At 38.8% G+C, this 26,117-nt stretch overlaps 1 protein-coding gene across 1 annotated transcript in view; it reads left to right on the forward strand.

Moving 5' to 3' along the window:
• Nucleotides 1-1,007: 1,007 nt before the first annotated feature.
• asic1c (acid-sensing (proton-gated) ion channel 1c) overlaps nt 1,008-26,117 on the forward strand; it is a 111,035-nt gene continuing 85,925 nt past the window's right edge. Inside the window, exon 1 of the mRNA XM_034234653.1 lies at nt 1,008-2,628. Within this exon, the coding sequence (XP_034090544.1) occupies nt 2,074-2,628 (555 nt within the window). The 5' untranslated portion in view covers nt 1,008-2,073. The remainder of the gene's footprint in view (nt 2,629-26,117) is intronic.

Raw genomic sequence — 26,117 nt, forward strand, 5'->3', positions numbered from 1 at the left:
TTGGTACCTGAACACGTCACGGTTGCTGCTCTTAATTTGGTTATTACGGCATTTTCAGGAAACACAGCATACATCTCTAGTGATTCCTACATGCTCACTAATATATGACATATTTCTGTTATAGGCAGTATCTAAAAGGATTGTACGTTGTCAGCATTTTGTCGGAAACATTGGCATACTTGGCTCTGTTTGAGAATGAAGACATTTAAACCTCAGGGAAGGTCCCATATGTTAAATGTCTATAGCATCATCCATCAATGTTAAGTGGTTCTTCTTTTAAGCACATTAGTCAATGTGGGTCATGACTGTGAACACAAAGTGCAGCTTTATACATTTTAAGCACAGGAGAGAATTATATAGCCTTACGTCAAGAATCAACCACCAGTACATTCATCTTCATCAAGTCAGTTACGTTTTGACAAGAAATAATATTGGATTTACTTAAGGTGTCACAAAGTTATGAGTTTATATAAGTTTATTTTTGTTTAGCTTGTAGTGCTTTTGGGTGGAAGAAGCACAAAAAAGGCTGCTGTCTTGTCATTTTTAAATTGCAATATCTCAGACATTGTTTTGGTAGATCTATTTTAAGTCTTAGCCTTTCCTGTCAGGTGAAAATTGATACTGTGGTAGGGGGATTTAAAACCACAGTAGTCTATCACTTCAGGCATCATGTTGCATTTCCTTCAGTGAGCATGTTTTAAATTGCCTCTGGACTTTAACAATGTGTGGTTGACATTGGATTTCTTGAAAGTTTATAGATGCCGTTGTTTACGTAGTTGTATATGAATTGCACACCATGCCATTGCATTCTATGGTGTTGTGGTTAATGGTTGCTATGCTCTCTGTGCGTGGTTACTAGGGTAGAATATTGATTTAATCCTCAAGGGCTTTGGTCATATCCTTGGCAGTTCACCTATTGTTATGATAATTAGACATCCCCGGGTAGCCAATGAGTGATAATCTTGTTTGGTCCTTGGCTTCGGACTTCCCTTGGCTTCGGACTTCCCGTGTGAGAACAGACACACAGGCAAAGCAGCCATTCAGCAGTGGGATGGATCCTGACTACTAAAGAGGGAGAGGGAGAGAGAGACCGAAAGAGCGAGAGAGCAAGATATGGGGGAGTGGTGGGTGAGAGAGAGGAAGCGAAAAAGAGAGTGAAAGGTTCCACACGGCAGAATATAAATCTGTATGTTAACAGGACTAAAGCTGGAGGTCTCGAAGCGGCATTAGTGGTCATACTGGTGGGGGGTGGACATAAAGCATCAAGAGGTGGTCTTCCCTATGAACTGAGGATCTGTGCAAATAAGGAACTAAAACCCGTGGGAGCCGTGAACGCTGGTTGTCAAGCACAGTGGTGGGCTGGTCGGAGGTCTGTGACCCCCTCATTTGTATTTCTGGAAGAAAGAAGAAGAGCAAAAAAGGCACGAGCGAAAGAGGAAGGTGGCTGCGAGGGACCCGTGAGCCATTTCTCTCTTTGATTACTTCCATTCCCCAAACCATTGCATCCCATTATCACAGCGATGTAGAGGTATTCTCTTCGGTTAGAGTAGGAAGGGTCCCATTGACTGCTGAGGCTTAGCACCTCTCTCCAAGCGCTAGCCCTTTTCATTGTGGTCCCCCCCCTCATCTCTCGCCTCTATCCTTTACGTCTGCTGTTTCTTTTCTTGTCCCTTGTATTCTTGTCCTTTTTCACAGCACTCAGGAATCAGGAGGCATTGCGTTTTGGTAGAAGTGGGTGTTTCTGGAGCTGTCATTGTGTTGGGTGCCGCTACAAAGGACAGCTGAGCAGGGAGTGAGAGAGACAGCTTTGGGGATAATAAAATAGCAGCCTGAAAGAACGGGGGGGACCTGGGACAACAGGAACAGCTGACAACCAGTGTAAGGTGAATTGTGATGAAAAAGAAAACTGTTACAGAGACTGCCAACCATTTTAAGGTAGCTATTTATTGACACCATCAACACTTCTGGAGGAAATAAAGAAGCAGTGTGCCAAACTAACACTGCCGGCTGGATTCTGCTATTGCTGTTGCTAAGCAAAGTCTTTAACCAGACAGTATTGAGCACTCTACAGCCATGAAAGAAAGCTCAGAGGAAAGCATTGAAAGCACCAGGCCCTCCAACCTGCACGCTTTTGCCAACATATCCACCCTACATGGCATGAGTCACATTTTCGCCTATGGGCACATGACATTCCGTCGGTTTCTTTGGACTATTTCCTTTCTTGGTTCACTAAGCTTACTGATGCTGGTGTGCATGGATCGAGTGTCCTATTACCTGGAGTATCCTCACGTAACCAAACTAGACGAAGTGGCGGCGCCGAACCTCACCTTCCCAGCCGTTACCTTCTGTAACCTCAACGAGTTTCGCTTCTCCAAAATCACAAAAAATGACCTGTATCATGCGGGAGAGCTCTTGGCCCTCCTGAATAATAACTACCAAATAGCCAACACACACTTGGCTGAGCCCGAGGTCCTGGCTGCTCTAAAGGATAAGGCGAACTTTCAGAACTTCAAGCCCAAACAGTTCAACATGACTGACTTCTATAATCGTACGGGTCATGACATCGGGGAAATGCTACTGCAGTGCACCTTTCGAGGAGAAAATTGCCACCCGGCTAACTTCACTATTGTAAGTACTCATGCGTACACACTCGATTATCTTAACATGCTGTTATTCTGCACATTCTGTGTGCTGTATTTCCTGCCAGACCTGACAGCTTGTCCCTTTCCTTTATGTTCAGATAGGCTTAGACTGAGCTTTAATGTTGCTTGTGCAATTTGCTTTAATGCATCTAGTACACTATTATATTCCAGTGTTAATGAATTTGTTATTTCTTAAGTGTTGCCAGTACTTTCAAAAGCTAGTTGTAGGTGTTGTTTTTTTTTTTTTTAACCTTAGTTCATGTTTGTTCTGTGCTGAGAGCAAACAGTGCATGAAACTTGTGATACAGGTCAGCTCTTGAGGTGAAATGCTTCAAAGATATGCTTTCTTTTTCTCCATTACTGGCTCGCTTGAACTCTGAAGGCTGCTTGGCTTCTAAGAAGAGGGACATCCTTTCTGTTGGCTGTGTTTGCCCCCCCATGAGATGCTGTTTTAGTTGAAATGTATGGTTTGGGCATTGCACACATGTGTTTGTTTTAACAAATCTGTTTTAATAACATTTTCCGAATTGAAGTTCCTCACTGATTATTGCTTTGGGAGTAGGTTGGGTTCACCCTTGGTGTCTCTTGTCGTTATTTTCCCATCTTCTTTATTCTCCGCATTTAAATATTCATCAATCAGTGTTGCTCCTAATGATCTTTTTCAGACAAGTTATTTCTCAGTTTTTAGTAGAAACATTTGAATGTTTGTTGTGCATTTACATTTTTTTAAAGAACATTTAATACTTCTACACAGATTATTTTCAAAGACCTTTTAGAAAAAGGTCTTTGAAAAAAGGAGTTTTTACCAAGCAGTCACACTGTGTGCTTTTGATTTATTCAACACTACATTTGGCTGTGCATCCAATCAAGCCTAGCTCTTCATTCACCATTCAATATGAAAGAAGTTCACTAAACTTTAATGTTTTGCTTTTGTTTTGTTCTTTGAGCCGATGATTTAGAGATAATATCACATACCCGATCAATGATGGAGTGTTACATTAAAAAGTAACTTGGAAGTAGACAGAGTAACATAAATTGCCCCCACAGTAGTGTCATGGGTTGATTAGAAGCAATGGACTATATTAAAGCAGAGATGTGAAGCTGGGTGACATCAGACAAATGATCCTCGTAAAGATCTCAACACACCCAAGTACTGATGCTGCATTATAATGTACACTGAGGGATGTGTCTGTAATATTTTTTTAAAGTGGCACTTACAGTACACCCCCATCACCCCAGCCCCAAACTGTTCTGTCTGCTGCCGTCTGGCAGGCGTCACCGCAGCATCCGGACTAAAACCACCAGATTCAGAGACAGTTTCATCCCACAGGCAATAAGACTGTTAAACACCTGAACTTTGAAACAACATCTGTTAAACACCTGAACTGCTGAAACAACATCCATAACATTCATCTGCTACTTAGAAATTATTTATCTATTTATCTAATATATCATTCCAATAACTTGCATATAGACTCTTATTGCACTATTTCACTATTTCACTTTTTTAAACTATTTTTCTTTTTGTATTTACTATTTACTTGCACTATATTTTTCTGTTTATCTGTGTTATTGTGTTGCACTTTTGGAGTGAGCCTGTGACCTAAGAATTTCATTGGCATAACTACACTGTAGCTATGTTCGTATGACAAAATAAAGAACCTTGAACCTACAGGGACCCTTAGTAGTCCTTATTGAAAAGGGTGACCTTATAGACAGGTGTTATATTTTAACTGGAATAAACATATCCTAAAAGAGAAAAAATAGGATGTTAGCCTCAATAAGTTATACATTTGTGCTACAATTAAATTGACATCACATAAAAAAAAGTTTAGAAGTGTTATTTCTCTGCAATTTGTCTTAGATTCATGTGTATTATATCGCTACAATCATGTTCTTGTACATATACATGCAGTTGCCAATTTGACTTTATAACCAAATTAGGAATAGAAATTAGTTCATAATGATTAGCCCATTTTATTTGATTCAAATGGAGGAGAACAAAAAGCAGTTGGCAAATATTTCCTTTCTTCAGTCTGGATTGCAGATTATTTTATTTTGAACAAGAGTACATGGGCCAAAAAGAATAAAGGGCCTAGGGAGAGGCAATACTGCAATATCACTTGTTTCTGTTTAATTTCCAACTCTTTTTTTTCAAGACGTTTTATTATTCTCACTGCGTCTGTGTCCTATACTGTACGCCATCTTTTAAAGTGCACATTTGATGGGGTGACATCCAACTTACTTATCTCTAAATGAGTTTATCTGCTATCAAAAATACAATTTCTTATCTACGTTGTATCTTTAATCTACCCTAAAATAAATCCCCACAGATGGCCGGTTTTTAAGTGACTGACCTATAATCGTCAGAGTTGAAGAAAACTTATCTTTGCTTTTTTTAACATTTATATTTTATTAGACATTTTCAAAGACAGAAACATAAGGACAAGGACATGGCTCACACACATCACAAACAGGACAGGACAATAACATGAAGGGTTGGGGGATTACAGTGTCAGTTACATTTTATGTATGCATATGGCATTGTATTTATACATGATTTGCTTCACAATATAGATATACTTCATTGTTTCCTCATTATTATTTTAAAACAAAAAATGTATAATAGATAAATAAATAAATAGTCAAATAAATAAATAAATATATATACACACACACATTTCTTCCTTTTCTGATTAATTCACCTATCCTATTCACCTATTTCCCATTTAATTTAACTTCTTTAATTATTATTACCATTATTTTTCTGTTTCTTCATAGCTTATTTCTCTTTATTTATATGTATTTATCGATATTATTATAATTATTATACGTGACTTTTCTGTGTAAGAAAATAAAGCAATAATTTAATACGGATATACATGTTTTTTTCATTTGTGTCATGAATATTGGTAAGTGGGAATGTTTTCATTTACATGTTTGTCTCCAAGCTATACTCAAAAGTGTCTTGAGAATCAAGTCATTCATGGGAAGCTAATTACTGCTGTATTGCTTGAATGCAACAGTTAATGAATTTGGATTTGCTGCGTGCTTGCTTGTTTTTGTTGGGCAAATCCGGTGGTCCAGTAAACTGTGAACTTTAACCTGGCCATGAATGACTGTCATCAGATTTGAACAGCCTTGTTGATACCCATCCATCATTGTATTGTGTGGATGTAGTGCCACACCACACTGCATGTTGTCCTCAGTTGGCAAAATTGTGTTTGTCAGGCTTGGATGAGTGCCAGTATGCCATTTTAAGGATTTGGTGAGATTGGGTTCTCATGTGTGATCTCGTGACATTATTGTATCAATGCAGCTACCTCACAAGGTAACTTGATTTGGGCAGACATAGAGGAGAAGAGTGACATTTTAAATACAGAGCAGCAAGAGGATGAGGAAAAAATATGAATGAGGCCACACTATTGTTATTTTAAACCATTTCTAAATTAAACTTCCAGAACAATTACTTTAACGTGATTTATACATGTACGATGATAAACGTTTTTGGCTATATCACCTAACCCTATGCCATACTCATAAAATAAGATAAGATAAGATTGTAATTTATTGATCCCAATTTGAGTGTTTGGTGCTGTATCTGACAACAATCTCACACAACCAGCTGTGAATACTGACCTCTAGTTTCCACCGGGTCCGCCTGCGGCGCGTTACGGCTGCGCCGCGATTTTGGTGCGGGTTCCTCCGGCGTCATACCCTACCGGGCGCTTTTCACGAGCGTTTCAGAAGCATTACGGAAGCGGAGCGTCGTGCATGCTGGCTCGCAGTTCTTGTTGATTTGGGCATATTTCCTGGACATTTGTACTTCGACAAGAAAGTAAGTAGGCTACGTAGTTAAATGGTTTATTTTTGTGTCTGTTTAAATCGTGTTTATTGTTGTTATTTCCTATTTTGTTGTGTTGTAGACTACAGACATAATTAATAATAATTGTAATAGTCCAGTTAAAAACAACATGAATCAAAGATGGGTTGCTGTATTTTAGTGGTAAAAAAAATGCATTCATCATCATAATTATTCTATATAATTTACACACTGCCTGTACACCGAAGGAGAACGCTGGCCTTTATTCTCCTACTGGAAAGACTACAGAGGAGGGATGGGGGGAGGAGAAGGAACCGGTTTTGGGTGCACCCCCTCAACCAGCAAAGGAGACAACAAGGTGATTTCCATCACCTTGTGGCTGAGCTGAGGCTGGGCAGCCAACGACATCATCGATATTTTAGGATGAGTGCAGAGCAGATGGATGAACTTCTGTCCCTCCTCGGCCCTGAACTGACCAGACAATCGACAAATTACAGAGCTGCCATCGAACCCAAGCAGAGACTGGCTGTTGCATTGAGGTAAGATGCACATTTCACAGACAATAAATCACTGACCACAAGTTTAATAAACGTTTTAATTCTAACAATTTCACCCAAAAAACATTGGAAACTTAACTTAACTCAACAAACAAACTATTTACAACAAACACAATTTGAGTACTACAACTCTACATAATATGATCCCCCAGGTTGGCTTTCCTGCCAACCTTGGGAGGACAGCATTTGTGTTAATGGCCCTATAGGTGTTGATGGGCCTTGTGGGGGTTGTGGAGGTACACTTGGCCGAAAGGCTACTGGCCTGGAGGTGTGAATTGAATGCTGTGACATGGGGGGATGATCAATAGGCTGCCAATGTTGGTGCTGTGTGTTTTCCAGGTTATGGAGGGTGTTTAAAATACTAAGTTTGGCCTGATGTCGCCTGTCTTTGTCCAGTCTTTGTAAAATGGGCACAAGACTCAGCGCGAAGTGGTAGGACTCCTCCAGTTCTGACTCTGGCATGTTTGCTTTGGCTGGAAGTTCCTGTAATAGAGACAACAGTTGCTCTCCCAGGTCTGTGCTCTGTGGCCTCCTCCTTTGGTCCCGTGTGGAACGCTGGGCCGCTGCTGCGGAAATTAGATCCCTGGGGCTACGGGACCTAGAGGGCCTTTGCCTCTCCCCAGAGGTTGTGGGTACCAGAGGTGGTGGGGTTGGAGGTGGTGGGGTTGGATGTAGTGGGGCTCTAGGTGGTGTGGTTGGCTGTAGTGGTGCTGGAGATGCAGATGTAATTCTCGAATCTGGTGTAAATGATATCTCCATGTCAACTGGAGAAGGATTCCCCAAGCTGCTTTTTGAACTATATGAAAAGAAACAACAGCATGGAAAAAATGTCAAGTTTTTTTCTTGGGATTAATTTATGGAACAGGAACATATTTATGTAATTTAATATAAACTCTTTCATACCCTTTGCAATACATCATGACAAATTACAAAGTTGTTATTGTGAAAGACTTCATTAATTTCATGCAAAATTATATAAATTAAAAATATTTGCATACATACCTCCTTGGCTGTATATAGGGCAAAAGGAAGGACATGATCTCTGTGTACTTCCTTTCCCTATGTGTTCCACCTGCAGATCCACTTGGGAGAGTTTTTCTTTTGTTTCGACAAAGGCATCCCTCAGTGACTTCCACCTCGCCTTGCAAACGTCAACTGAAATAAAGAATAGATTCAGATGAATAAAATGATTTCACACATTTTTCTTTGCTTGTTTTTCCCTTCACAGATACTTTGCTTCCGGGGACTCACTGGTCAGCCTAGCATTCAGCTATTGCCTGGGATGCTCTACTGTGACAAACTCTGTCCATTTGGTGTATGCAGCCATTGAGAAGATAATGATGGAGAGATTCCTACCCAGGCCAACAGAAGACACATGGAAGGAGGTCGCACAATGCTTCTGGGAAAAATGGAATTTCCCAAATTTGCCTGGGAGCAATCGACGGAAAGCATATCGTCATCCAAGCACCACCACTGTCTGGGAGTCAGTACTTCAACTACAAGAAGACATTTTCCATAGTGCTTATAGCACTTGTTGATGCTGACTACAGGTTCCAAGTCATTCAAGTGGGGGACTTCGGAAGAACAAGTGATGGTGGGACGTATGCCGGATCTGATTTGGGGAAAGGAATGGAGACCAAAACTCTTCATGTTCCAACCAGCACCTCTCTACCTGATGCTGCTCACCTGGGTGAGATGCCATTCGTCATGGTGGGTGACGCAGCTTTCCCACTCAAGCCATACCTCATGAGACCATACCCCGGAAAGAACCTCACTCATCAAAAGAGGATTTTCAACTACAGACTGTCAAGAGCAAGGATGGTGGTGGAAAATGCTTTCGGCATTCTGGCCTCCAGGTGGAGAATCTTCCATCGCCATATCAACCTGCTACCGAAAAACTTAGACACGCTAGTGGTGGCAGGATGCATCCTTCACAATTTCCTGCTTGCCCCTAGTGAAAACCAGAGGTTGCTAGATGAGGCAGAGCAGCAGGGTAGACATATGGCACCAGTGAGAAACATGGGACGAAACAGGCCATCAAGAGATGCCTGTAATGTGAGGGAGGCTTTCTGCACCTTCTTCAACTCTCCTGAGGGCAGTGTGACTTGGCAGGACAGGATGGTGTGATTACTGGAACACAATAGTTATTACACCGCCAAATCGATTGAAAAATGTGTTGTTTTTTCATTCCAGAAAATTTTAAAAAGCAAAAAAGTTATTGTACTACCATTTGCATTTGTAAAAAAGTGTTCTTTATTATAAAAAAAGTATAGTATATATAAAAATAAAGTATATGCTATGTTATTTCTTTTCAAATAAATTGTTTTGTCTGACAAATGATTCTTGTCTGTCCTCACAATGTATCTTCAGACTAGAAATGCAAGGACCACCACAGCATACTGTATTTAAACATTGACAGTACTTTGTGTAGTTGTTATAACACTATACTCACATAGCCAAGTGAACTTCTTTCAATGATGTAAAAAAAATCTCAATTAAAGTGTAGTAGCCCTAGATTTGATTAATTACTGTACTATTGTACAATGGCACTTGTGCATACTTGAGAAATACCATTTCCTGTTTTATTTCTACTACAATACACCTCCAGAGGGAAATATTATTTTCTTAATCTTAAATTTTTCGGACAGCTATACTTTGCAGATTAAGATGAATAAAAAACAATTATAATAAAAAAAATGTATTATCATTATAATAGGTTAACACAAAACTGTATTGATCCCTGGGTGAAATTAACAAGCTAAAGTATAGTTAAAAAAACAATATATATCAAAAAATAATATAATATATGTATACACATATATGTGTACATATAAGTGTATACATATGTACACATATATGTATATATATACATATATGTATACAGTTCATAGATATATGAAAATATATATATTTATATATATAAACAGGCATATGTTATAGGAAATAAGATCTTACTTTCTTGTGAAATGCAAGTTTACTGAAAAGCTATTAAATGACTTTCACAAGATTTGAAACTACTGAATGGCTCCGTACTGTACCTACAAGTATTCATTAACATTAATGTGTTGGCTAATTAGTAGTTTTCACCTTCCACTCCACAAATTCCAGCAATTAAAAACCAGGACTTGTCCTTTCTGGTGTTGTCCTTGTAAAAAAGATGCGTTGTGTCATATAAAATCAAGTGTTTTTCCACTTCCAATATAAAAACTTCGTCGTCCATTGTGCGTGTCGTTGTGGAGACGATGTAGTGATGTGAAAGGGGGTCTGCAAATTAGTTTATTTGGGTGGAGGGCCGGATGCTGTCACCGTTACACTCCCTGCCCGACATGACCTTACGGCGGCGTCGCGTCGAAAAATAGACTTCAATCCTATTTCGAGCGGAGCCCAGCGGCGAGACGCTTCTGGGACGCTTCTGAGCCGTAACGCGGCGCGTCTGGTGGAATAGCACCCATTCACTAGAGTGGCCGCGATCCTTGCGGACGCCGCGTCGCAGCCGCAACGCGCCGCAGACGGACCCGGTGGAAACTAGGGATGAGGCTTGCTCACTTATCGTGTAACTGAGTTGATAACCTGCTTCAGTGGGAAATGACTCTCAGCTGCAGTGATAAGACATCTCCAGCAGAAAACACCAAATCAAGACATGGGGTGTTTCTCAATATCGAGGACGCTTCCTTGGTAGGACATGTCTTCCGAGTCAGGTCCTTCAGAAGCGATGCAAGAATCCTTCCTAGCCTCGGAAAACGAAGAATGGTGGAACAGGTGTGCAGGTGGGCGTCATATATGCGAGGGCCCGCCTTAAATGCAGTGTGATTTCCGCCAAAGATTTTGGAAATTGGTCCGTGCGCAAAGCATTGTGGGGATTTTAAGACCGCGGAGGATACACATGTGCAGCCTCGAAATTTCCCACAACGAAGGACGCCGGCCTCGGTAGAATTCCAAGGATCCTGGACATTGGAACAATCCTTCGGCGGGTCTCGATGACGTAGCATCCTTGAAATAGTGGCTCTGGAGGAGCCTTCCTCGACATTGAGAAACACCCATGGTATTCTAAAATACTGTTGTTGTTTTTTTACTAATGTTTGTCCAAGATGATATTTTTTCCAAACACAGCATCACTATTCACTGGAAGTATACTGATATTTAGACAACTACAGAACAATTCAAATTTCCCCACAGACATGTTGAGAGGAAGATTTACAATGCAAAGCACTGTGGGAGTGATGAGCTTTGACCTTGAATAAATGAAGGAAGAATCCATTAAGTCTGGGTTATAATGCATTTGGAAAATAAAGCATTATAATGTGTTGCATTGTAATGGGTGGGTGGGCAGGGGGAGAATGGCAATTTGTGTTTCCAATGCAATTAACAACTGTAATCCCTCTTAATGATTGGATGGGACATATGTTTTCCATGTCATCAAACATTTCACTTTTTCTTGTAGACCATAGCCAAACTTAAATCACATTTTGTTCTTCCAGCTAAAATTCAAAATAACCTCTTGAACACGGAAGTTATCAAAGAGTTAGCTCCCTAGCGCCCTGTCAGCTGTTAGGTCAGGGCAAGTTGTTTCAATATTTAAAATCTCCTTTTTCAAGGCTGTCTTTTTAGAATATCTTGGTCTTAAGATGAGTATATTCCCCAACTCCCAGATTCTTATGATGAGCTCACTCTTCAGAACAATTCTGATATTTAATACAATCTCTTTGGTGAGGTGGAAACATCTTACTTTCAGTCTGAAGTGAACCAGAGTTGAAATCTTTCCCTGAAATCTCCCTAACACTGCTTTCCATCCCTACTATAATTGTCATCTGAAAAACCCAGACTAAAGGTTTTTTTTAATTTAAAGATCATAGTAGGGTTAACCACATTTAAATTCATGGTTTTTCACTACATGAATAGTTACCCATGTAAATTATTTAATTGAATTTACTGGGGATTTTACAGAGGTGTATTTTCAAGATGGCATTTAAGCTGAAATGGAATACGTTATTGTCAACAAAATGACCTTTATCAAAAATGTATTTATTGACTTGCTGTTGCTCGGAGAGCGCACGAGAAGCCTCTTAGTAACACTGTATGTAAATGATGCCTCGGTCGATGATGGACTGCTCTAGTGAACAAGAGGTTGATTATCATAATCTGATAGTGTGGATGTAGCACCCCATTCTTAAGTCTTGACAGGTCATGACAAGTCCCTCTGGGCTACATTTCTGGCCATTTCTCACAGACTGTGTAAAATCAGTATTCATTCATGCATTTTGCTGAAGCTCAGTCTTTAAGATGTGTTGTGTCTTTCATCTTATCATTCAGATGACAGCAGGTGTCAAGGGGATGAAACATGGCTACAGTTGAGACGAGGCCATCTCACTCAATGTGACTTGTGGATCCACACATTGGGTATTTATGTATTTATAGGCAGAGGTCCTCAACACTCGAGGCTCATCTACCCTTTAAACAAGGGGTCTTTAACCTTGTTTTAAGGCCAAGGACCTCTAAGCTCAAGGAGACAGCGCATGGTCCCACTACTATAGAAAAAGGTGTGAGGTGCTATGATAAAACAAACCTTTTTATGTTGAATACAATTCAAAGCTAATCAGTTATAGTAGACATAGCTTACTAGTTGGCTGTTATAGACAGGTGCTGCATAGTGATGTAGCATTGGTAAGCTAGCTCCTATGATTACATCAGGATCCATGGTTAACAGTCAGACTACTTCAAAAGTTGTTTTTTATTTAGGGATAGGCCAATTGCTATTTGCGAATCATATAATGGATTCATCATTAATGCATATGTTTTGCTCTTAAATAAATACAACTTAAAACATTATCAGACAATCATTTAGCAAATATCACAGTTCAGCAGATGGTGATGACAATTCTGTTAATAATAACTATAATACTTATAATGTAAGAAACCCTGTAAACCCAGAAAATTGTCCCAACTCTTTGATTTCCACACTAAGAGGTTCTTGAAAAGTATGTCAGTTTATCAGAAAAACAAATTGCTTGCGATCGTCTGCCCATACAGTAACTGCAGGGATAATGATAACTGTCTGTATGGTCATCACATATTTGGCCCCTTTTTATTATAACACATTGTCATTTGATCCATTACAAACATGTTGATTTTAGGTACATGCTTGTACTACTATCTGAAATGTTAATGTATTAACAGATGCTAGATGTTTTGTTGTTTGTAAAGTAAAACTCCCAGACAACAAAACATCAGTTTGGGTCTAATCAATGCATATGCTTAAACCTTTGTTTACATACGGGTATCTTCTTATCGGGTGTACACAGACATAGGCAGACACAACACACCCAGTCAGAAGCATGGCAGATACCACATCAATCCTTATGTACACATACAGGGGATACACAGTGAGAGCATGTAACAACACTTCACTAAGCTTCTTCAGCTTACTGTCCCCAGAGTCAGAACTAAACATGGTAAAGCAATTATGCTCCAAATATCTGGAACAAACTCCCAGAAACCTGCAGGTCCGCTGCAACTCTGACTACTTTTAAATCCAGGCTGAAGACTTTTCTTTTTGTCGCTGCTTTTAATTGAACTATTCATATCTTAGACTGCACTGTAACTTTTATCCATGTACTTTTTCTTTTAATGTTTAATTGAACTATTCATATCTTAGACTGCACTGAAACTTTTATCCATGTATTTTTTCTTTTAATGTTTATTTTATTAGCTTTTCTTTTTAATGACTGATTTTAAATGCCTTTTTCTTAATGTCTTTCATTTTTTGTAAAGCACTTTGAATTGCCTTGTGTTGAAAAGTGCTATATAAATAAACTTGCCTTGCCTTGCCTTCTTCCCATGAAATGGAATTTGTGGCAGAAAAACCTCAAATCCGCCATCTGCTCCAGCAGCCAGTGCATGAATCCACTGTAGTGGAGTGGGTATGTGGGCTGACTTTATGGAACAAAGCTATCCTCCAAATTCAGCTGGTGGGAACAAGTAGTCTTTAAACTTGCATCATTAAGCTGATCAGTTTGAGTAAAAAATAAATAAATGTATCCACTGTCTGTAGTAGCAGCTGCTCTGTAACAGCAGTCAATACTGTATGTGCACACAGAGGAGGGAAGCAAAATCAGAGATTGTCAGGAAGGAAGAAAACAAGCCGCTCCACTGAATAATGTTTCATGAGTTTTTCAGGAGGTGATGAGTTGTGAGAACTTAGCAGAGTGTAGCAGAAGCACTCTGTAAACTCAGAAACAGAGGAGATGTGGAAAACAGGAGAGCATATCTGAAAAGTAAGATAACTTGCTTTATACAACAAAAAGAGCTATGGTGTGATACATATTTGTGCAACAGCACATGCGTCTGTTCTAACCATTGTTATGGACTTAATATATTAGGATTTCTGGAAGGAAGTTCTTCAAATCTGTCATTTACATCCACTTTTCACCCAGGAAACGGATTAAGTTTTGTGTTTGAAGGTCAACACCACTGTTTTTGGCCATAACTCAAGTATGATGCTTTTTTTTGATAATTTCAGAGAAATGTCTAATTGGATAAAATGATAAAGGAATGACATTTTGGATTAAAGTAAACCGGTAATTGACTGGCAGAAGCATACAACTACACGGTTTTGTAGTCTAAATAAATTGTCAATGGCAATTTTCCATATTGTTCATACTTTCCCCTTTTCTGACAGTAGTGTAAGGGATTCAAACGATTATTATACAAAATGAATTATTTTTCAGCTTTAGCAGACACATTTAACCTTGTCAACATTATTGCTGATATACAGTAATTATAACCAACAGCATTAATAAACAATAGTGTGAACATGCTAAACACCTTTGGTAAAAATATAGACAGGGCAGTTTGGTTTCACTAGGCATGAGGTTTCGGAGGAAACAGTATGTGTCCTTGTTTCAAAAAGCGGACTATCACTTTTATTATAGCACATTTTAGACCTTAAATTGCTCAATTATCCTCACTCTTAGGTGTTGAAGTTATCTATCGTTGGTCACTGCGAGGTTTACAACTTCACCTGTATCACCGGGGTCTTCATAACTCAGAGCAGGGCATGATAAGAAAAGAGTTATGGGCCTTTTTTCCCTTTGCCATACTATTGTAAAAATAAATGTAGGATGCCAAAAGGCAGGCTGTAAGTGGGGGGAAAAACACCATTACAGGTGCTTCCTTTGGACATCAGTAGCTACATTTTACCCCACCAGTATACAATGTAGAATATCCCCTCTTCGGGTAGTGGGCTTCACTGATTACATACCTGCAAATAGCCAGGGAATTGTATCATTGTCCGTCTCACAAGGCAAAGCTGCAGCCAATCATGTTAGTCTTTCATGTGTGACGTTAACTGTTCACGGGACACTTTTGTTCCCTGCAGCCTTCCAGGGAAATGCTTGCATTCAGATTGCACACCGCCCTTAGTAGAAGCTCAGTCTTGGGAATAAACTCCAGGAACTTCTTGCTTTAGTCCCAAACCTGAAACCTTCATGGAAGAATATAAAAGCACTGATTACAGGTGGAATACTCTTATGGACTTTCGACCACAGACTGAAGCTTTGAAAGTAACACGTCACTTTTGGAACAGAGTATGGAAGAATTGAAAGGCCACTAGTGTTACTTTTATGTTTTTTTTTCGTAATAATCAAAAAACAATTATCTTTATATTTTTAACTAACAAGCTTGATAGTTACATGTTTTGTGCAGCATGCTTTCCCATCTTATTCAAGCAGTTTGTTTAATGGGGATATAAAAAGCACATTTACATTAAACAACACTTACTGCAGACTGATGAGCTCTTTGATGGTCTAATTCATATACAAAAATACTTCCTATGTTATAACTAAACTGACTCCAGCAGTAACCTTTTTGCAATATGAAAAATATTTGACCTTCAGTGTCAAAGCGTAAACGTTTTTGTCAGTTTTTCCTTCAGCCTAAGCTGACGGCTTATCTGCATTCCTGTAAGGGGGTCTTGAATAACTCTAATCTCTGCCCATGATTGCCTTCGGCTCAACATTTGACATCAGAGGATAATATTAGTTATTTAGCTACTGCTGCTGAAACCAAACAACAACAGTATCTGCTTGAATAGGAGGCGTGTGGCGCAGTGGATAGAGCGTTGGTGTTCGGATCAAGGGAGCACAGGTTCAAACCCAACTGCAGTCAGCATGTCGTTGTGTCCCTAGGCAAGACACTTCACCCCAAATTGCTCCTGTGGGGATTGCCCACAGTATTGAGTATGTAAGTCGCTTTGGATAAAAGCGTCTAACAAGTAACATGTAATGTAATATCCCTATGGGACTGAAACATAAGTCAACCAAAGCTGGTTTGCTGTGATTTAAGATTACACAAAAAGCAAAGCAGAATTTGACACATTGATGATGACGAGATTAATTATGTACAGATTATTGAGATCACCAAAAAGTAGTTTCATATTCTTTGAACATCAATACAAAATATATAATTCATAATCACAGTATTGTTCTTTTGCACCATTAAAACGTATAGTGATGTTTATGTGTCAGGTGTTAAGTCTTTGGTCAGAAATAGATCTTGGCAGTATAGACAGGGTTAGTATTGAATAATTACCACCACTGTGATAATTTGTGCAATAGCAGCTGTCTATCTGTCTATGTGGTGATATTAACGAAGACGCTTAAACATTCACAAAAGGCACAATTCCTGCAGTAGAGAAGAAAATAATCATACACAAAAACCAATTTGTATTTCAATCAATCTTTACAATGGTTTTTATTGATTCTATTTTGGCTTTGTTTATTGTCAAATATTCTTCTCTTGCTCTGTCAAATTTAAAACAGGCCCCATTAAGCTCCATTAAAACGCTGGAAACAGCAATAAAACAGCATTGTGTCTCTGAATACGCAAACCTGAAGCACAAATAACCACATTATCATGAGGGCTGAACGGTAATTAATATTATCATTCTGTGCCATTGTTTTGTGATAACATAATTATAACATGGCCGTTTTCAAATATATGTCGCAATGATTGATTATTAAAAACAAAAAAATAATTAGCAGCAAAGTCCATTGTTGACACAGTATGTGTTACAAAATAATCAGTACTATTTAAAAAGCAATGATATTTTACTTCTATTGCAGTTGTTTTGGATGGGAAGTTTACTTTACGAACACATACTGTATGTTGCATGTTGTTCAAATTGCAAAACTATTTCAGGTGAATTTGTGATGGCAGGTTATATACAGTAACTTGGCTTGTTGACAAGGTTTTTCACTATTTTCGCACTGTAGAAAAACACGTGAGGTCTAAACTTGTTAGTGTTTTAAATTCCTAATGCTAAATTCAATAAAGGCTTTGAATATGACTTTCTTTTTACATATCATTTTTGTCTGCCTGTTGAGACAAACCCACAGCATATTTAGAGGCAGAGAGAATACAAAAATAGTTTCTCTTTTAAACTACTTCATCATTTGAAACCAGAAGTATGCGTTGATCCTTTGAATCGAACCTCCCCTTTGACATCAGGACAGCAGAAAGCTTACACATCTTCCGGCGCAGACTGAAAACTCATCTCTTTCGACTCCACTTCGAGCAATATAATTACTAACAAAGCACTTATATACTAACTAAGGACTGGCTTATCTAAAGCCAGTTGAGTAGCACTTGAAATGTGTTGGCTCTATGAAACCTGATGTACTTATATGATTCTGTTTTCTTCAAGTTTGTATCTTCTTGGTCGAACGCACTTATTGTAAATCGCTTTGGATAAAAGCGTCAGCTAAATGTAATGTAATGTAATGAATCTGTTATATTTGCAAATGGAAAAGAGCACATGAATCACTAATTTCTCTAGAGTAAGTGTTATAAATGTTTCATCAGTGTGACCTCAGGTTAAGTAATATAACTAGATTCAATTAGAACTATGCATTCCTATTTTGAAAGAAACATAATTTAGGCTGTTAGGAAAGGTTAATGAAGTTTATGTTGCATTCATGACCTGCGAGTGTCAAACAACAGACACTGTAGATGATTATGTTGCTTTTGCAAAACAAGCATATTTTTAGGTGTTGCTTGAGAACAATAAGCATTTGCACCTTCTATTTGCACGAGTGCCTTTTCCATTAAAGTACAACAACACAAAGAGGAAACACAAATTAATACGTCTGTGAGTAAATCGATTCTGCCTCCTACATATTCAGAATTATTCTTTGCCCAGAGCTTGAAAACAAGCGGCTCTGTAAATTCCTTACATTTGATTTCATCGAACAACTAATCACACGGACAGAAATGTGCTAGAAATCATTTCACCTGTCATTACCTTGATTGTGACCCGCGTGGCTCCGGCACAAATAGAGCTGCAGTGTTTAACTCATTTACATTCATGGGCTGTGATGGTTTGTTTATCTTCACCAGGACCGGATTACTTTCACCAAGGAGGCCAAATTGTCAATATGTCCTTCTCTGTACATGCAGGGTTTATGACAGAGGGAAACTCTGCTCTAGTTTGTTTATGGGAAACAAAATGCTTCCACTCCCACATCTCCTGTAGGAATAATAAACACCAAGGATAACAGCTTTTGTTCACATCCCAAAAAGATTTTACGACTATATTTTATCATAATGCTGAAATAGTTGTGCTTTGGCTTTGATGTGAGATAGTTTGCAGTCTGGAATTACTGTTTCTAATAACATTAATCTGAGAGAGATGGGCTTGTGCCTCTGAGTTTAACACTCATTTTTTCCTACATTAAACCCACTTAGTTTGGTACAAAATGTGCTCTATCATGATTTTTCCTTTCGTTTGTCCTTTAACAACCATGGCAAATACAATTATGCTTCAAAATCCTTTAATTTGTTTCTAATTCTAAATCCAGAATATCCCTTTACTTCACAGAGCGATGTAACATGTAAGGTGGTCTTATGTGTTTTTCTTTCCTACTGTGTGTGTGTGTGTGTGTGTGTGTGTGTGTGTGTGTGTGTGTGTGTGTGTGTGTGTGTGTGTGTGTGTGTGTGTGTGTGTGTGTGTGTGTGTGTGTGTGTGTGTGTGTGTGTGTGTGTGTGTGTGTGTGTGTGTGTGTGTGTGTGTGTGTGTGTGTGTGTGTGTGTGGCATTACTATACTTGTGGGGACCTAAATCTGTCTACACAGTCACGTGTGGGGACTCGCCTCCCTTATGGGGACAAATTGGAGTTCCCCATGAGGGGAATCATTAATTTTAGGGTGAAGACTTGGTTAGGGTTAGGCATGTGTTGGTTATGGTTAAGGTTAGGATAAGTCTCCAGGAAATACATGTAAGTCAATGTAATGTCCCCTGAAGTGATGTATACATGGTATGTGTGTGTGATATTATTTAGCATCATTGGTGCTGATTTTGACGGTGTCAGCTAAAATATGTTGAGTAGGACTTATACATAGTGGGTCAATGGCCCCAAAACACTGAAGTACTAGTGAATCCCATAAAAAGTCAATTTGTATACACTGTTCTAATCTGCTGTTGCAGAACATGCTTCAGTGAGAGGATGTGAGAGCTGCAGGTCAATGGCTAGACACAAGGTCACAGGAAGTGTAACAGACCACTCCATTGATACAAGGAATGTTTGACTTTATTTTGTGGAACACGTACAATATGTGCAACCACAGCTTTCATACATCATCCTTGTGATGTTTGACATTTCATCTTGGGTCCAACAGTTGTTTTATGCCTTGAGCCCTTTAAAACCTATAGATCTAAAGTGGAAATGAAAGATAATTTTCATTAATAACTCATCTGCCAAGTATTTTCTTCATTCACTGATGATGAAGTAAGATTACATTATCTTGTTGTTTTTTATTCGTCCCATCAGTAATTCAAAATCCAAACGCATTCCTTTTATTTTAGAAGACAACTTAGTAAAGATTCACATTCGAGAAGCTAGTGGCTACACTTTTTCTGCATCTACCTTTTTAAAAAGTACAATAAAGGATGTTAACAAATTGTAGCAGAATCATTTTCGTTGAACTAATTGCCTATAAATGGTCTAATAATTACATCTCTAAAAGGGTCTCGAATAAACATGAGAGCTTGTAAAAGATGAACTATGTTTGCTTTCAGTAGGGTCTTCATGGGATGTATTATCTCATGATTCAACCAACCTTTTTCAAATGATTTTTTTCTCTCCATCGGTAACTTCAAGAATTCAAAGGATGTAGCCGAGGGGAATGTTGCTGCATTGACAAGGGACCACAGTGTCTGCCCTTTGAAAACTCGTTGGAACATAATTATTTGTGTCCCCCCTATCTGCAGCTATAGTACGATTACACACCGGTTAAACATCGGATTCTGCAGACCTTTAAATAGACCTTTGTATAAATTAGCCGAGTAGCTGAAATTGAAATAGTTAATAGAATTTGCAGGACTGCTGATGAGCAAACGAATAATTTGAATTGTTTTTTATTTGAAAAATGATTCATTGTATGTTTTCTATGCTGTGCAATGGCTAAAGTGCCATTAGCAATTCAGTACCAATAACACGTTCAAAGCCAGTTTTTCATCAACTCTACGTTTTAACGCATGATTACCTTTGCTAAACCTTAAATATTTGATCATTAGCAGGTTAAATAGATCAAAGCTTGACATATTAGTTCATCATTGATCTGTGCTCTCATTTCGGAGTGAAATGAAATGAAATCTAGCCCCTTGCCACATTGGGCCAGTCTGTTGCCATGGCAGTCGTCTGTGAGGCATGCTCCTGTGCTGTTATCAGGAATTGCATTACTCTACGTTCAGCACAATTACCCGACTCATCTAACCAGCTCTTAAGGTGCTACAGCACTCTTCCTGTGGTTAACACGGGGGCAATCCAAACACTATATGGTTTTTATTTCCCCCTGCATTTGTCCCAGAGTCCTTCTCTGTCCAAAGCCCTGTGGATCATTAACATCGGACAATGGTATATTGACATCCCATTACCCTGCTGATCAATATATTGGAGCAGTGGACATATTGGACATACTAAAGGAGGCACTCTCAAGAGAATCAATATGTGAGCATCAGCACAATGAGTTTTTCCCCCCCAGAATATTTTGAGAAAAACACTTGCAGATTGTAATTTAGATACGAGTATTTGTCCTGGCATTGGTTTTAAACATAATCAAATCCGAAGGTAATTTGAAATGGTAATTCCACTCAAAGATTATATGTTAACAATATGTTTACTCTTCAAATGTCACATGTATTTCCCTGGAGAAGACATAATTGAAATTCTTGCAAACGTCTGCCTTGGTTTTATTGACAAAGTTGAGTTCAAGTCTTACCTCTCTTTTTTGGTCTGATTATTGTCTGTTAATACATGTCTTTTAAATTATACGTGCATTCATGAAGTAGCACTCCTCAACCAATCTTTTTGGCAGTTGTTCATACGTGTTATTCATATATTGTATGTGTTCATATATTTAATTCAGTCATTTAAAAGCACTTCTGTATGTCTTAATGCATTTAACTCAAGCCGACCTACTCAACGATCTCATTAAGTAAAGTTAAAAATTATCTTGAGTTTGCAGTCGAGGTATTTCACTGTAGAAATGATTCATTTTTATTATTTGCATTTTCTCGTAGCTTAAAGTTTCCTGCTTCACTGCGTTGCGTTGTAGAATTCTGTCACTTCATTCTCCTCACTACCTTTCAAAAACTGTCATTTTGAGATGCGTTTAAACTGGAACACAAATTAATTGGATATCAGCTCTCTTACTTGTTTACGCTTATACTGTAGATATATATTTTTTTAAATAGTTTGGAGTCTCTGTAGCACGTTTAAATGTTTTACAGCCCGTTGCATAACAACTCAGACTGATGCTGTATAATGTTTCCTGTGTACACTTGTCTTGTGATTGATCGAGAATCTGACAACTAACACTCTCCAATGTATTAGTCTTTCCTTTTTTGTTTTCAGGGAGAAGTCTGTTATGACTATGCACTCCCCTAAGACTCATTATGGCTGTGGAACTGTAGGATATAAAATAATGGTTTCACCGGGGACAGGATTCTCACCAGAAGCTCATTTTGGGAATGTAAATCCTGCAGTTCTCTGAGTGGTTGATGGTTTGTTCGGTTCAGGTGCCAGGCTGTTGCTGTGCGCACACTCAAATGTCAATTTGTGTATTCACAGTCACACCTTTGAAAAGTGCTAAATTGACTGTTGTCATGGATATCGAAATGTGACCCGGGCTGAGTTCATTGTTTGGCTTAATTCAAAATAACAATGATTCTCATTTATTAATGGCTTTGTTTTTAAACCTACATGCCACCTGTGGGTTTTAATGCAGGTCAGTCTCAACAGGCATTGTGTTATTGCAGAACGCGCTGTAGGAGTTGAGAATGTGTTCTCTCAGTGAAATCACACAGTGTCTGTATCACCACTATGCCAATCTTTAGATTTGCAGTAGTTTCAACAATAACACAATAAAGCCCCCACTAAGTGAGCTGGAGGGGTTATGGGTAGGACATTGACAGAATTGAAAGCCTGCAAGAGCCTGCAAGGAAACACAATCTCAGTTAGCACAGCCCTGAATGATGACTCTGTATTGTTATCTGTAATTGTAATGACCTTACCTGAAATGTTTTGTACCGATACATGCGAGAAGGAGTGGTGAGTCATCTAGTTTGCATTTTCTGTAACTGTGCTTATCTCAAAGTGTCTCTATTCTGCTGCACAGTTCGTACCTTCCTGTCTCCGGTCTCTTCCTCTGCATCTGCCGATTAGTAAACCTTCGCTGCTGCTGATTCACACTTTGCCCAACGCTACGCCATCCACAGCTTTTGATCAGAAAATTACTGGCAGTGTCATTTGAAACTTAAAAGAATACAAGCATGTTATTTAACACATGTGCAAAAGTCATATCAGTTTTGATATTCTGTGAGTGTTTTTAGTTGATGTGTGAGTATTGGCTTAAAGAGACACTTCTCAGCTCTAAATGCCTGTGCTTTGAATGGCTTTGTTTGGAACATTTCTGACATAAAAGAACAGTTATTTTAGTGATTACTGTGTGCCTCAGAATACAGTAATTACTAAAATAATGAGCACTGCATTTACAATGTCCTCTTTGCATTTAACAAATGCAGCAGTCAGATAATTTATGTATCCCAGAAAGCCAAGGGAATCGCTCTTTCTCTCTTGCTATGTCCTTCTCATCCCTCTTCGTTTCATCTCCATCTTCCTCTCTGCCTCTGCCTCTCTCATATCAACACATAAAGTCCATTAGTAGTCTCTATACATGACAGCCATGGGGGAACGTTTTTTTTTTTTAAGGCATTTCGCAGCGAACACTTAAAACAGTAATTGTTATTAATAAACGGCTGCTTTGTTAGATGAACTAGTTTTCCCTAATGCCTGGTTTAGGGCTACATGTTCCCCAGATGTAGTCCCTTGATAATGCCGCTATTGCACAGATTATTTTCAAATCCTTGTTTACTCTACAAGCTAGCCATTTGGTTGCTGTGATGTCCAGTCAGGATCATGTTAAGATGTTCTTGCACAAACAAAAGAGTCTCGGTCAGTGTTGCGCAGCTATCCAGAGCCGAAGGAGATGTGTTTCTCCTCAGTGGGTTGTGGGAAGGCTTTCTGCACAACTCAATGTCTCACTCACTCTGCTTAGTCAGGCCCAACACGCCTGAGGCAGATCACTCTCTGACTGCATATAAATTAAAGCAGATAGCCTTGTCCATGCTTTATTATCTGCTGCTTCTTACTGCTGTTTCAAACTTCCCACTGAGAGGCGGTGCTTATTTCACAGAGGCTAATGACGAGAGCGTCGACCTCATTCGCATGCTTCGAGCTGAGGATGAGTAACGACCACCATCATGAATTTATGGGGAGCGCTGCAAATGAATGATCAGTGAGTGATTCATTGCCATTTTGTTTTTGCCACGCTTTTATTACCGTTTCAAAGCAACACCTTTGTTTACAACCGCTCCATGAGGCACACTGCGTCTGTGTGCCACGTTTGGAAAAGATTGAAAAAAACGTTCTTTGCATCCATTCATGGATCTTAGACGCCCTGATTTTCAACCAGCGTATTTTTGTTTGTCCTCATCTTGGCTATGATCACTCGCTTAGTCATGCTGTATTTATTACTTACACACCAGCATCATGTGTACAATGTCGCCCTTACGTATTGATCAGAATCAGAAACAGATTTATTACCAGGTAGGTCGACACGTACGAGGAATTTGACTTGATGTCATGGTGCATACATAAAAGTAAAACAAAAATAAAAAAACACAAATAGAGAACTATTTTAGGAAAACTATAATAACATTAAAAAAAATAGTAAAATATAGCAGTATTTACATAGAAATAGAATAGAATAAAATATCGAATATATATTATATAATATGGAGACATATTTAAATTCACAATCATTGGATCAGAGGTTTGTTTTCTCAGCCTACTTGCAGTGCCATACATTTTACAAAAAGTCAATATGGCTGCAGTGATACAGAAAATACACTTATTAATACTTTAAGTACTTGTCATTTGTTTTTGCAACTTAATGTTACATTTGATTACTTTTTCAGTTTATATCCACCGAGTTACTTTTGGTACCCTGAAAACTGAGGTCTATATATAAAGAGAGCCAGAGGTTTTCATTTTTCACGTTATGGGGTACAGTATAAACACCCTGATATTAAAGACCCTAAACACCCACCTAAACAGGTGCTTTTATATGTTGCCTGTTAAACCTCTTAACTGGACTATGTGGGTACAAATTAGGCTTTATTGACATTTCCCACGTTAAATCCTGTTAATCTACTGCACCTGTTAAAGGCGGGACCATTTACCCTGTTACACTTACTATTGGTCCATAAAGTTAAGTGATGTCCTTTTAATCAAAGCATAGCTTAACACAGTTTCATCCTCAGTCTAATCAGCAAAACTATTGGAATCACCTGTGTGGGTATGTAGGTAATTTTAAAGCTTTAAGTCATCAGTCATTATTTGATTTCAATGAGGCCAGTTTCACAAAAGAGGCAAAAGCTATTATCTAACTCAAGCTCTTCAGAATAGATAACATAGAAGTCCCAAAACACCCATTGCACACAAGAAGGACTAATTTGCCACAGACCCTGGGTAAATTAGGATTTTTCAAACAATTAAACTTGGCTCACAGAGAAGCTGCGTCAAACTGCTCAGCTTACTTCACTCCAGCAGTGTTTGCCTTCTGGAATAATTCAACATGTACAAGGACGTTTCACTGGGAACATTCACAGAAGAGTGTAATAGTAGCAAAAGGCTCCCTACACAGTGCAAACCTGAGCAGAGCTGAGAAGCTGTGGCTCGGGGTTCAGTACTGTTCAGTCAGGCTCAGGATAGTTTACCAAGATAACCAATAACAACTGACAACAACATAAATGATGTACATTTCAAACCTGCAGGCTTGGATAACTCATTGTATGAATCTTCTTTTAAATTCTTTAAAAGAACAAATGATGGATGACAATATGTTGAAGAAAATACTAGTGGTCATCCCTTTTTTTAAACTCGGTATCAGTGTTGGCCTCAACCAATCCAAAAATGGTCAAGCTGCGGTCTCTGTAGTTCAGCGCCAGCGCAATAAAATTTGTCACTTTCCAAATAGACTTTGCTGTGTTCATCTAGTGCTTTTACATTCCTCTAAACCAGGGTTGGGGAACCTTTTTCCTCTCAAGGGCCATTTACATTTTTTCAATATCCTCCGAGAGCCGTATAAATGGTTGACCTCTGCTTAAAAATACTAAAATCACAGCCCATACATTTCACCTTTCTTTCATGCTGTGCAAAGAAAAAGCAACCTCTTAATCCAGATATTTTACCATGACTCGCGCATGCATGCACGTGCACGGTGTGGCATGACCACCAAAACAGAAAGATATGGACACAAGATGTGTGCCAATGTATTTCGTTTCCTTGATTTAAGTGTGTGTGGGGGGACTTAACCTCCTCTAGGGGGTCCGGGGGCATGCTCCCCAGGAAGATTATTTTTTTTAAATGTTGAAGTTGACTGCATCAATCTGGTGCACTTTGAGAGCAACATTAAGAGATCTATGGATACATCTCTCAACATCCATATGAAACGGAACTGTAAGCAGATTTATTTTTCTTTC

Source organism: Gymnodraco acuticeps, unplaced genomic scaffold (assembly GCF_902827175.1).
Source record: "Gymnodraco acuticeps unplaced genomic scaffold, fGymAcu1.1, whole genome shotgun sequence".
NCBI lineage: Eukaryota > Metazoa > Chordata > Actinopteri > Perciformes > Bathydraconidae > Gymnodraco > Gymnodraco acuticeps.